The following is a 12,245-nucleotide window of genomic DNA, read 5'->3' as shown; positions in this document are numbered from 1 at the left end:
GGGGTAGCCATGGGCACGCAGCCCTGCTGGACGTCCATCCCTGGTGGATAGGTTCATGGAATCCTCCTCCAGCTGTTTTCAGGAAGAATTCCACGGAAAGCTTTTGGGAACATCTGTAACACACCCCTCAGGCCCTAGAGTTTGGGAGCACACTTCAATGAAAGGGCAGTTTAGGGGGTATTCGAGACACCCCAAAAAAGGGGGGAAGAATGTCTTCAGCAAGTTCCCCAGCAAATGATGGCCGTCCATCCTGGGGAAAGAAAGATCTCTCCAAGGATGATTTGGGTGGAACTTTTCATATTGCGGAAGGGAGAATTCCAGGGGCTAAAAGAATACGTGTGAGAGCCAAGCCTCGCTCCGCAAGGAGGGATGCGTGCCAGACGCGCGCTGCCCTGGAAGCGTGTGGACCGGAGACCGCGAGCTCCGCAGACGAACAAGGGGCGGCCGGCCTCGACGGGCTCCGGGCTCTGGGCTGAGAGGGCGCAGGCGGGTCCGCGGCACGCGAAGGGACCTTCCCGGCCCCAGGCTCTCGGCGCGGCTGCGGTGGTCAAAGGCCGCAGACACGCTGTCGGACACCTGTGGGGCGGCCCTGCTTGGCGAGGGCCCACGCCCGCCGCTCCCGAGGCGCCCCGCCCACCGCCCCCGAGGTCACCAAGGCACCGGTCCTCCGGGGACCTAGAGCGTCCCGGAAGTGCGCGCGGCCGGGCGGGCGGGGCGCGGGAGCACTTCCGGCCGGCAGGCGGGCGGGCAGCCACCTCCCGTTCGGAAGGTGAGTGGGCGTCGGGCGGCGGTGGTGGCGGCTGCGGGGGACCCTGGCCCAGCCCGCGCTCGCGCGTTGTCCCCGCAGCCGCCGCGACCTTGGCCTCGGCCGGGCGTGGGGGGCGCGGATGGCGGGACGCAGGGGGCACACTGGCCCCTGACGATCGCGGGTGTCCGTTTGCGGGGCGCCTCCCCAAGCGCCCGGAACCCCAGGGACGGGAGCTGTGGTGATGCCCACTTTGCAGATGGAAAAGAGGCTCAGAGCTGCCCCTGGCCCGAGGTCCGTGGCCGGACTCAGCCGGGGCACCCTGCTCTCCACTGCCAAGCGCCCCGAGTTCGGGTTCTTTCCGGCGGCGCACAGGCTCCAAGCTGGGAGGGGGGGTGGAGGAGGGTTTGCTCCTGGGCCGGTACCGTTTGTGTCCCCTCCGCCTTCAGCCTGTTGCAGCAGCGTGGACGTTTGAACTGGCGTCCCTTTGTGACCGCCACCTCCCCTCAGACAGGCCGGCTAGGGGTGACCGTGCCCTTTCCCAGATATTTAAGATGTGGCATACCCAGATGTCAGGACTGCAGCCCCACCGTGTGTCCACTTACCTGGCTGCGGGTGATCCTTCCCATCATTAGGGGCTCAGGTCTGTCGGGGCTGACCCAGGAGGCCCCCACTGGTGAGGAGCCCTGTGGCGCCTGCCTCCCTGCTTCCTTGAAGCAGGTACTGTCTGCACCGTTATTGGATGTACATTACCTTTCGTCCTTCCCCTGCCCCTTTTCACTCCCAGATAAGGCCTCCTACTCATGGAAGTGTGAAAGAAAAATCCTCATTTTAGACCAAGCTATTCCTGCTAACCAGACTAAAGAAAAGTATCTTTGACCCCAAAGGAGGCTCGGAGCACCCTGGGCGGGGCTGGGATGTGAGGGGTCCCAGCCTGCAGCCTCTGAGGGGGGTTTTCCTCTCTGGAAATGTCTCATTAAGATTTAACCTAGGACGTTCCTGCTCTGGCAGGCAAGGTTCAGTTTTTTGCCCTCCCCAGGGCCAGCGGCCCCCAGCTGTGATGGGGGAGGTTTTTCTGGGAGAACCAGCTTGCTTCTCTCCGTGGGCAAGGCCTTGGGTTGGGAGGACATTGCAGGCATTGCTGGGAGGAGAGCTTGGGTTCAGTTCGTGTGGGTGCGCTGGTGCCGTGCACATGGTGGAACTAACGCACCAGGGGCCCCGCTGGCCTCGCACTGTGGGCCCCACGGGTTACCTCTTGGCGTTTAGTCCCTCACCCGGGGGGGGAGCCTCCAGCTCCCCTGTGGCTGATCGGCCGCACCCCGCACACCCCTCTGACCCCCTCATCTCGCCGTGGTTTTCGTCTCCCCGGCTCCCAGGTGTGCACTCCTCCAGCAGGCCTTGGGGGAAGATGGCGGCCCTGGGGGACGGTCAGGAACCCCCTCATGTCCTGTCCGCTGTCACTTTCGAGTCACCGGAGACACCTGGAGCCTACCACCACCACGAGGCCCAGCTTCACCTCCACGGCCATCAACATGGTACTTGCCTCCCTGCACCGTCACTGCGGGCAGGCAGCTCACTGGGTGCTGGGGCTCCGGCACCCTGGCACCGGGTCGGGACTCGGGCAGCAGTGCTTGAGGCTGGGGGCCGAGCTGTGTGAGCAGTGGCTTCCTAGAGGACAGTCCCTTGGAGTGTGTTTCTTTAGGGGATGAGGGGTGCAGAAAAAGCAGCCTCGATGGCCAGGCCTGTGTGAGAGGAGCCAGTCACCTTATCTCCCTCTCCGAGCCTTTGATCCCACGCCAGGAAAATGGTCTCCAGAGTTCTGGGCAAGCTGGTTTGGGTGGGGACCCCCAGGGACCTGCAGGGATGGAGCCACCAGCCTTGCTCTGCCCCCCGGCAGGATCTGGGGGTGTCCAGGTGTGGAAATAGCCGACAACTGGTCGGGGAGGATGTCCAAGCCTTGCGGTGTGTGGTGCCCCTGGACCCTGCTCGCACTCAGCCGTCAGGGAGTCCGGGGTCCCTTCCGTGCCCCGTGTCCCACAGGAGGCCTGGCCTCACTCCCCTCACAGTCGAGGACACAAATAAGCTCTTGACAGCCAGGACGAGGGCCCAGGTAGATGTGTTCTGTCCCACTCAGCGAGCCTCCAGAGGGCAAGGAGGTGTGTTGGGGGGTACGACCCATTCTAGAGGAGGGGGAGATGAGCCCCAGCCCCACTGTGACCCCCAGGCTTCCCCGGCTGCAGCCCTGAGGTGCTCTCCCAGCCACCACAGGAGGAGGATCTCCGGGACGTGGAGGAGCTCCAGACTGGCAGAGACACCTGCTGGCCAGGTGAGCGAGCGGAACCTGCTGCGGGGCCCTGCCCAGAAGCGCGTTTACCTGCGGCCGCCCACCACCGCTGCCAGGCCCCGGGGCCCCACTTGTCCCTGGCTCAGCGCTCACTTCTGTCCCCCACAGCCCCTCCCCCCGTTCAGTCCCGGTCTTGTTGCTGACACTTTCTGGGCTGTGAGTGCAGCGCAGACCCCCATATCCACCTGCCTGTCCGGCTAGAGTGTCTGACTTGGCACCACTGGCCAGCAATCAGGGAGTCGTCCTGGCCCCCATGTGTACTGCCCTCGGCCTCCACTTGTCCCCTAAGTCGGGCTCTGGTCCCATCCCCTTCCCCTGGGGCTTCGCTCATCCAGGCCCTCAGCTCCTCGTTTCTCTCCCCCCCCACCCCACCCCCGCCTCTCTCCCCTAGAGCAGCCCTTGGGGTGTCCTCTGGGGGTCCGTGGAGCAGCTTCGGGGCCGTGTGGGCAGCGTCCTCAGGATCAGGGGCTTTTCTGCTTGGCTCTGAGTCCGAATCTCCTGTCAGGCCTCCCCCCCTCCACATGCACACGCACCCTGTGTGCTCTCACCCCGGTCCTGTCATCTGGCATGGGACGGGGGTCCCCGCGGAGGGACAGCCTGGTGGGCGGCTGAGCGCTCTCCGCCTCTCCCGTTTCCCATTTCAGATCCCGAGTTGGAGCGCGAGCAGGCCCCGTCGTCTCCCCAGCCGCACAATCCTGAAGACCAGGCGGACCAGGACCCGGGGGTGCTCAGGACCCTTCTGAGCAGCCTTCCCCGTAGACCCAAGTGTGGGGACAGCTTTGGGCAGGAGTGCAGCCTGGAGCGGCCGGGGCCCGGGCCCCGCGCCCAGAAGAGAGGCACCTGGCGTGGGCCGCTCGGGCTGCAGGGAGCCTCGGGGACAGAGGGCGGCCCGGGGCGCGCCGCCGAGCTGGCGGGCAGCCTCGGCCGGGGCTCGGGCCTCGGGGCCCGGCGGGGTGGCCCGCGGGGCGGGAAGCCGCACAGGTGTGAGGCCTGCGGCAAGAGCTTCCAGTACAACTCGCTGCTGCTGAAGCACCAGCGCATCCACACGGGCGAGAAGCCGTACGCCTGCCCCGAGTGCGGCAAGCGCTTCCGCGGCTGGTCGGGCTTCGTCCAGCACCGCCGCATCCACACGGGCGAGAAGCCCTACGAGTGCGGCCAGTGCGGCCGCGCCTTCAGCCACAGCTCGCACTTCACGCAGCACCTGCGCATCCACAACGGCGAGAAGCCGTACGAGTGCGGCGAGTGCGGCCAGGCCTTCAGCCAGAGCTCCAACCTGGTGCGCCACCAGCGGCTGCACACGGGCGAGAAGCCGTACGCCTGCAGCCAGTGCGGCAAGGCCTTCATCTGGAGCTCGGTGCTCATCGAGCACCAGCGCATCCACACGGGCGAGAAGCCCTACGAGTGCCCCGACTGCGGCAAGGCCTTCCGCGGCCGCTCGCACTTCTTCCGGCACCTGCGGACCCACACGGGCGAGAAGCCCTTCGCCTGCGGCGCCTGCGGCAAAGCCTTCGGCCAGAGCTCCCAGCTCATCCAGCACCAGAGGGTGCACTACCGAGAGTAGCGGGCGCAGGGGGCGCGTCAGCGGCCTGAGGTCGAGGCGAGTTCCCGCGGAGGGCTCCTGCCTTCGCGCCTCCTGGTTGGCGCAACCGGCGTCTCGTGCGTGTCCCGAATAAAGTCTGTGTACTTGATGGACGCGGGAGGAAGGCCACGTGGCTGCCCCCCATCCCTGAGGGCTCCTCGGTGGAGGAGTGAGGGACCTAAGGCAGAGCCCACCGTGTGCCCTAGCGACCGAGGCCTGCAGGCATCGTGACTTACCAGAGCCATAGCCAGGGTGGGGTCAGGCACCCCAGGATGGGTGGTTTCCAGATTGGGTGGGGGGGCCGGGCTGCCCGCTGTCACCCTGGGCTGTAGTCTCTGGTGGTTTGGTTCCCTCATGCATCTGGGAGAATGTGTGTAGCATGTTCTCTCTGCAGCAAGCCCTCGGATCTGCTCTGTTTGCCTTCTCACCCTGCCTCTGTACCTACTGGTGGCTGCCTGAGGCCAGCGGGCTTCAGTGGAAGGTGGCCCTGCCCAGCCTGCATAGCTGCCTCCAGCCCCAGGAAGCGGGGGCCCCAGGGGGTTCCCCGCTTGACAGGTCTAGGCAACTGCAGCTGGGCATTGGCTGTAGCCGGCTTCAGATCTGCCATGACTGCCCGGTAGCTCTCCAGCCCCTGAGGTAAAGGGGAGAGCCCAGCTGGGTGGGGACGCCTTCTGCCTGCCTGCCTGCCTGCCTGCTCCCTCCTGGACAGCTTTGGGACCCCCCCACCTGCACCACACACGGAGGAGTTGCCCGGCCCCTCTCCAGGGTATAACTCCGCCTCGCCTCCGCATCCTCTTTCCCAGTGACCCCAATGGAGAGCCCTGTGGTTGGGCTGCCCCGCCTCTCCAGGCTGCACTCCCAGGGCCCTGAGGCCATCAAGTGCTTTGGACTCCCCCACGAGGGTCAGAACACACCCTTGAGTCGTCTTTGCTGGTGCACTGTGACGCCCTGGAAGACGAGGGACACCCGCCTTCTCCCCAGTCCCCTGTCCCTAATACCACGCGGCTACTGGGTATCGTGAAGCTTCCATCTTGGGCAGCCAGGCCGCGGAGCGGGCGAGCAGAGCCCCCAGGGCTTTCCGGGGAGCGGCGGCTCAGCCTGTGCTCCAGAAGGGTCATCCTGCAGCCTCGGCACCAAGGCTGGACTTGGATACCTGCACCACAACCGGACTTAGCGGGCAGCCCCAGAGCAGAGCCCAGCGGTCCTCCACACTGTCCTAGACTGTCCTGGAGGTGGCCCGGCAGACCCTCGGTGACGGGACAGGGCGAGAGCTCCCAGGCCACTGAGCAGCAGGCGTGCAAGCTAGGAAGGCTGCCCAGAGAAGGGGAGCGTGGAATCAACCACCCCCAGCTGCAGCTCCTCGGTGCCAGGCGGTAAACTCTCAGCAAAGGCTCTGTGTCCTCCCTTGTCGCGTGGGGCCCACTGAGATGGGCTGAATGGCATTTGCGTTTGCTGGCTTGGGACCGGTTCTCTCTCGAGGGTTCCATCTGATCCATTCAGCACTTCCCGGGAACCTGGAACGCCCAGCAGGACCCAGACAAGGACTCCTCAGGGCATCTTCTCTGCCCGTTGTGGCTGCCCAGGTTTATCAGTATCTGGCTGCACAGGACGTTATAGTTCTCGACCCCTGACCGCTCCTGGGACGTGGGTACAGCCCGGAGTCTCTGCACTGTCCTCCTGCCTCGTGTCAGGCACAGGCGTCACGCCCCGCCTCCCCCGCCATTGTCATCCTCCAGTTCCAGCTCTGTGCCCCGGCCTGCTCCGGAGCCTCTATCCAGCCCTGGTTGCGAGTGTCTCTAGCTCAGCGGCCACTGTCCCTCGCCTCCCGCTGACCCTGTTATCTCCAACCCCATGGGCTGCTCTCCCTCCCACCCAGGCCCATGTCCTCGGCTCCAGCCAGCCTCACACTCTTCCCTGAACCACTGGTCTCCGGGAGACCAGGGTTAGGGTCTGCCTGCCCTGATGCCAGCCCAGGCACTTACTGTCCCTCACGGAGCCTGTTTCCTCCTCTGGAAATAGGGACAGCCGTCTTTTGGCACCACATAGGGTGATTGGGAGGATGGCTATAGAATCCTTTGCACGCCACCAGGCATACAGCAAAAACCCATAAAAGGGGCTCCTGGAAAGGCTCTGTCGACAACCAGGGACAGGTCAGGAACACTTAATGGACAGCCTCAGCAGAAAGCCACCTGGGGCCAGGGCCGGCCACGGCAAGTGTAAAAGAACATTGAGGGAGAAGGAGTGAGGCACCAGGAAAGCGGTCCCTGTGCGTTTCAGAGCCCAGGAAGTGGTCACTTGTGTAGGGGCAGTATCTGCTTTCGGCCCTAGAAGTAAATAAAAGCCCTATAGGAGCTTGAGCCCTAAAGAAAGGTGGTCCTGTGAGGAGCTCCCAGGGCCCCGCACAGGGAAGAGGGTCCAGGAGCTGACAATCCATCTTGGGCTCTGTGCAGAGTGTGGAGCGGGCTGCGTGTGCCTGTGAGTCAGGAAATAACGACAAAGCTGGGCCTAAATGTGGACGCTTTTCAGTTGGATACAAGGGTTTTTATTTTTACATGAATATAAGCAGTGTGGCATGATGGTTAAGAGAATCGACTTTGAAACTTAAAGCCCAACTCTACACTTAAGTGTAATGTTGGACAAGTTATTAGTCTCCAAATTTGTTTTCTAATTAGGAAAAAAAAAAAAGATGTATTAGGGCTCTCCAGAGAAACAGACTCAATTGGAGAGATAGGTAGATAGGTAGGTAGGTATTCTTAGGAATTGGCTCATGAGATTATGGAGGCTGAGAAGTTCTGAGACCTGCAGTCAGGATGCTGGAGACCCAGGAGCGCCGATGGCATAGGTCCAGTCTGAAAGCCGGCAGGCCCAGGACCCAAGAAAAGCCAGTGTTTCAGTCCAAGTCCAAAGGTAGAGTGAGACTGACGCCCCAGCTCAACAGTCAGACAGGAGGAGTTCCATATTACTTTGTCTTTTTGTCCTATTCAGTCTTTCAGCTGATTGGCTGGGACCCACCCACATTAGGGAGAACCTGCTTTACTCAGTCTGCTGCCTCAGATGTTGATCTCACTCAGAATAACGTTTGATCAAATATCTGGACACCCTGTGGCCCAGTCCAGTTGACACATAAAATTAACCATCTCGAGCAAGGATAAGATTGTACTTAATGCCATAGGGTTGGCCTCATTCCTCCTGATCTGGATGTGCTCTCTCCCCGTGACGCAGAGCAGAGCTCAAAGCGGCCCCAGACCCATTCGCGTCTATTTTAGCCACTAGAAGGGTAAGGGAAGCATCGCAGGGAAGGGCTCTGCTGGGTCCTGCTGGGGTCTCATGCCACCCACTGTCCATCCCTGGGCCAAGGGCTGTAATCAGGGAGATGGGCCCAGAGATTGTCATTCAGCCTGATTCAAGGTCACACCCATGGCTGGCTGCAGGTTGCTGGGATGGGCAAACAGAACCATAAGGTCCTCTGCACACGTTTTCAATACCAGTATTGTCCACGCGCTTGTCTTTTTCAGTTGCTATGCAACATTCCATATTGGGCTACCTCAGTATCCCAAGGGTTTCCGACTTTGAGAGACCCCAGATTAATGATGGTCCAGAGGTGGAAGCTAAGACGTGGTCTATGGACTCATCTGCTCTGTGCCGTGTGCCCCAAAGCAGGTGGGCAGGAAGGCAGGCTCTCCCAGCATCCAGCTTCTAAGGACCTTCACTCTACTTTGTAGCCCTGCTCTGCCACTCACTTCTATGCCACCTGGGCAAGGTCCGTATCCTCTCTAAGCTGCATCGGTAAGTTGGCAATAGTGATTCTATTGAATACATCACAAGGTTTCTGTGAGCACTAAATGAGATCATTATGTGAAGAACCAGCAGAGCACAGGCCAGAAGCAGAAGTTAACATCCACTTCCCACCTGGAAAATATACATCCTCCCTCATGATAGTTTATTACGCTTATTTATTTCCATCCCATTCATTCAGTAAACCCTTTTTGAGCACCTGCTCTGGGCTGTACATGTCCCCATCTAGGAGGCTGCTTTTCCACACAGCACGTCACACCCAACTCTGTCCTCGGTGTGCAGCACGATGGTGGCCTGTGCACTGCTGTATGGTTAAACAGTCACTGGAGTCACCCAAGTGTATCAATGGTCAGATCCCCTGACTTTATCTTTTAAACCCAAGGCTGCGGGCTAAATCAAATCTGGCAGGACTTTTCCAACTCCACTAGGGAAAGTGAGACAAACTGTTCTTCAGAGGTCTCTGACTGGGGTCTCAGACCCCTGAGGAATGAGTATCAGAGGCTCCTCCTGGGGGCAGAGCTTGCTGAAAAACACAGATTCCCAGGCTCCACACCAGGGAAGACAGATTCAGTAGGCCTGGGGTAGAGCCAGGGAATCCGGATTTAGTTCCAACACCCCCAGTGATGTTGACACTGCCAGGCTTGGGAACCTCTGGTCTCATCTAGTCCCTCAAAGCAGGTGCATCTGCATAGGCAGTGGTCCAAGCCCCACTCAGACACCACCTGGAGAGGCAAGCTGAAGTGCTGGACAGCTCTGGCTCGCGCCAGGATCTGCCCTCTCACCGCCAGCTGCGCCAAGCTCTGCCCTCTGGGCCAGTCGTAGCCTGGCTGCACTCACTCGTAGGAAGAACCCTCAGGATTTTCTAGCCACTAGAAGGGTAAGGGAAGCATCGCAGGGAAGGGCTCTGCTGGGTCAGGGCCAGGGTCCATCTCCTCCCCCCTGCGGTTCTTTTCTAAGCACTCAGTTCCCTCAGCTGGTCGCAGGGTTTGTGGACTTGCCTTAGCAATGGACGGGAATGTTCTCACCTCAGTCCAAGCCAGCGTGCGTCATTCCTCCCCAGAGCCCTTCCTACGGCCTTCCGGGCCCTACACGCCGAGTCCCCTTGCTTTTTCCCTCCCAGGGTCTCTGCCTCGCCGACAACTTCTCCGAGGCCCCATCGCCAGGGCAGCCCAGCACCTCGGACAGCTCCAGGGACGCGCGCACGCCTCCGGGCGCAGGTCCACGGCCCTGGGGCTCTCCGGGTCCCCCGAGCCTCTCCCCGGGACTCCTCCCCAGGAGCTCTCCCCCCGGCCGCTCCCCTGGGCGGGTCCCCCCGCGGGTCCCCCGAGAGGGTCCCCCCAGCTTCCTAGAGCTCCCGGAAGTGCCGGCGGCGCGGGGCGGGGCTCCCTCTGGGCGCGGCGCGCGCTTCCGGCTCCGGCTACCGCCGGGGCCCGGGGGCCGGTGGGTGAGAGGCCCCGCGGTGCTGGTCGCTGGGCCCTGCAGCTGGGCCGGCGGGGGACGCGGCGTCGCGCCCGGCTCCCTCAGGCCTTCCCTCCCGCCGTCCGCACGACCAGCCACCGCGCCCCCCGCCGCTCTCGGTACCGTGGCCGGCGGGCTCGACCCCCGGCGCCCGAGCTCCGTCCGTGCGCGAGGAGGGCGCCCCCGGCCTGCTGGGCCCAGGGCCTGGACGGCCACAGGCGAGGTTCCCAAACCATGCTTCTCCCAACTCCTTATTTAAGGGAGTCCGCTGGAAGATTTGAAAATCCCGGGAAAGCCCGGGTTTCCCTTTCAGAGAAGCTCATCCTGGAGTGTCCAGGTGGACCTTGCTAAGTCCAGGCCAGTGTGCCCTTGGGGAGAGCATCTGGCTCTGGGCACGGCCCCATCTGCACAGCTGGGGTGTGTTTGCCTCAGGACCTCCCCACGGATCAGCACGAATCCTCATCTCACCGATGGCAGCGCTGTCACCCACTCTGCCTGCCGAGGGTACCGGGCCAGGCTCTCCTCTTCCGGAGGCGGGGACCCAGGGACATGGTACTCCCCTCTCGAGCCCTGGTCTTTGTCCCTTGGGCCACAGGTCCTGACCTTGGCATCTGTCATTCAGGGTGCAGCCTCCTCGGGCTGTTCCCAGTGCCCTCCCCCCAGCCCTGCTGCCTTGCCCCAGGGACCGGGCCCCAGATCTCAGGGGAAATTGAAGGCTAGTCCTCAAGGAGGACAGGTTTTAGCAGAATTCTTTTCTTTTTTTGTGATTTTGTCTTAACTTTAAGAGTTTATTTGAGCTGGGGCTTCCCTGGTGGCGCAGTGGTTGAGAGTCTGCCTGCCAATGCAGGGGACACGGGTTCGAGCCCTGGTCTGGGAGGATCCCGCGTGCCGCGGAGCAACTGGGCCCGTGAGCCACAACTACTGACCCTGCGCGTCTGGAGCCTGTGCTCCGCAACAAGAGAGGCCGCGATAGTGAGAGGCCCGCGCACCGCGATGAAGAGTGGACCCCGCTCGCCGCAACTAGAGAAAGCCCTCGCACAGAAACGAAGACCCAACACAGCCAAAAATAAATAAATAAATAAAAATTTAAAATAAAAAAAAAGTTTATTTGAGCAAAAATCGTTTGGAATCAGGCAGCACCAAACTGGAAGTGGTTAGGAGTGCTCCCAGATTTCTTTTTCTTTAATAGTGTTTTGGGAGTTTGTGTCCTTCTAACACCTTCCGCTCCCTGACCTTGATCCCTGCGTAACCCCATCCCAGACAGAGGGCCTAATTTCTTTGTTCCCGCCCCGCTGATTTAAATGAGATGATGCGGCCTTTGCCGAAGTCTCTCCATGCTCTGGTTCACAGTCTGGTGTCATTTGCTTCCTCCCTTTCTGGTTTCAGACCATGAGCACGGAGTTTAGAGTGAGGAGCAGATTCTGGGGCAGAACCGCAGGGTGTCCCGGGGACAAAGGTCCTAAGGCCCGGGCCACAGGGCCAGGGACCTGCCGGGCCATGCAGAAGCCATCAGGGTTCACAGGGGCAGGCAGGGCTGCCACACAAGGCCTGCGCGCACCAGGCGGTTCTCGAGGAAGAGAGGAACCATGACCATGAGCCCAGAAGCAAAGCCTGCCTCACCGCCAGCCTGGTGACCCGCCAGGAAGACCGCGCAGGAGGGAACCCCGGTAGCTGCGACCCCAGCTGGAGGAGCCACTCAGAATCCAGCAGGCGTGGGGAGCCCCAACGGGCGACCCAGCACTGCACGGGGCCGTGCGGCCCGAGGCCTCCCCATGAGGGGCCCACGTTCTGGAGCAGTGGCAGCTTCCAAGCGGGGAGAAGCCTCCTTACTGTCGCAAGTGCGGGAGGGTTTTCCGCCACAGGTCGGACCTGGTGAAGCACCAGAGGGTCCACACCGGCGAGAAGCTCTACCAGTGCGGCGAGCGCGGCCGCGCCTTCAGGGCCCTGTCGGGCTGCTTGTGGCACCAGCGCGTCCTCACCGGGGAGAACCATTTCCGCTGATTGGGACCGCAGGGGTCCACCGGGGCCTGTGCCGCGCCAAGCCGACCTTCCACTGGAGGGCGCTGTGGATGCTACGGATGCCTGCCGCGCCCTGCTAGGGGCGCGGGGAGAGCAGCACGCGGACCCCCGCTGAAGATGGTCCCTGCACCCCAGTTAAGATGCCGGCGCTCGTCTCCTCGACCGCACCCTCCCCCAGACCTCACCACCCCAGGGCCGCCCAGTGAAACAAGTGCGAACAGAGTCCAGGTCTCGGGCGGAACAGAAGGTCAAGGCAAGGCGGCCACGCCCTTTCTCTTCTTGGGAGACCTGGCGGCTTTGCTGTT

At 62.1% G+C, this 12,245-nt stretch overlaps 1 protein-coding gene across 1 annotated transcript in view; it reads left to right on the top strand.

Moving 5' to 3' along the window:
* Positions 1-12,245, top strand: part of LOC118883323 (zinc finger protein 260-like) — a 44,657-nt gene that overhangs the window by 16,283 nt on the left and 16,129 nt on the right. The window contains 2 exon segments of the mRNA XM_036830053.1: positions 4,071-4,646; positions 7,035-7,038. Coding sequence (XP_036685948.1) covers positions 4,071-4,646; positions 7,035-7,038 — 580 coding nt within the window.

Source organism: Balaenoptera musculus, chromosome 17 (genome assembly GCF_009873245.2).
Source record: "Balaenoptera musculus isolate JJ_BM4_2016_0621 chromosome 17, mBalMus1.pri.v3, whole genome shotgun sequence".
Taxonomy (NCBI): Eukaryota; Metazoa; Chordata; class Mammalia; order Artiodactyla; family Balaenopteridae; genus Balaenoptera; species Balaenoptera musculus.
Note: the sequence above shows the minus strand (reverse complement) of the source record. Positions and strands in the feature narration are given on the sequence as shown.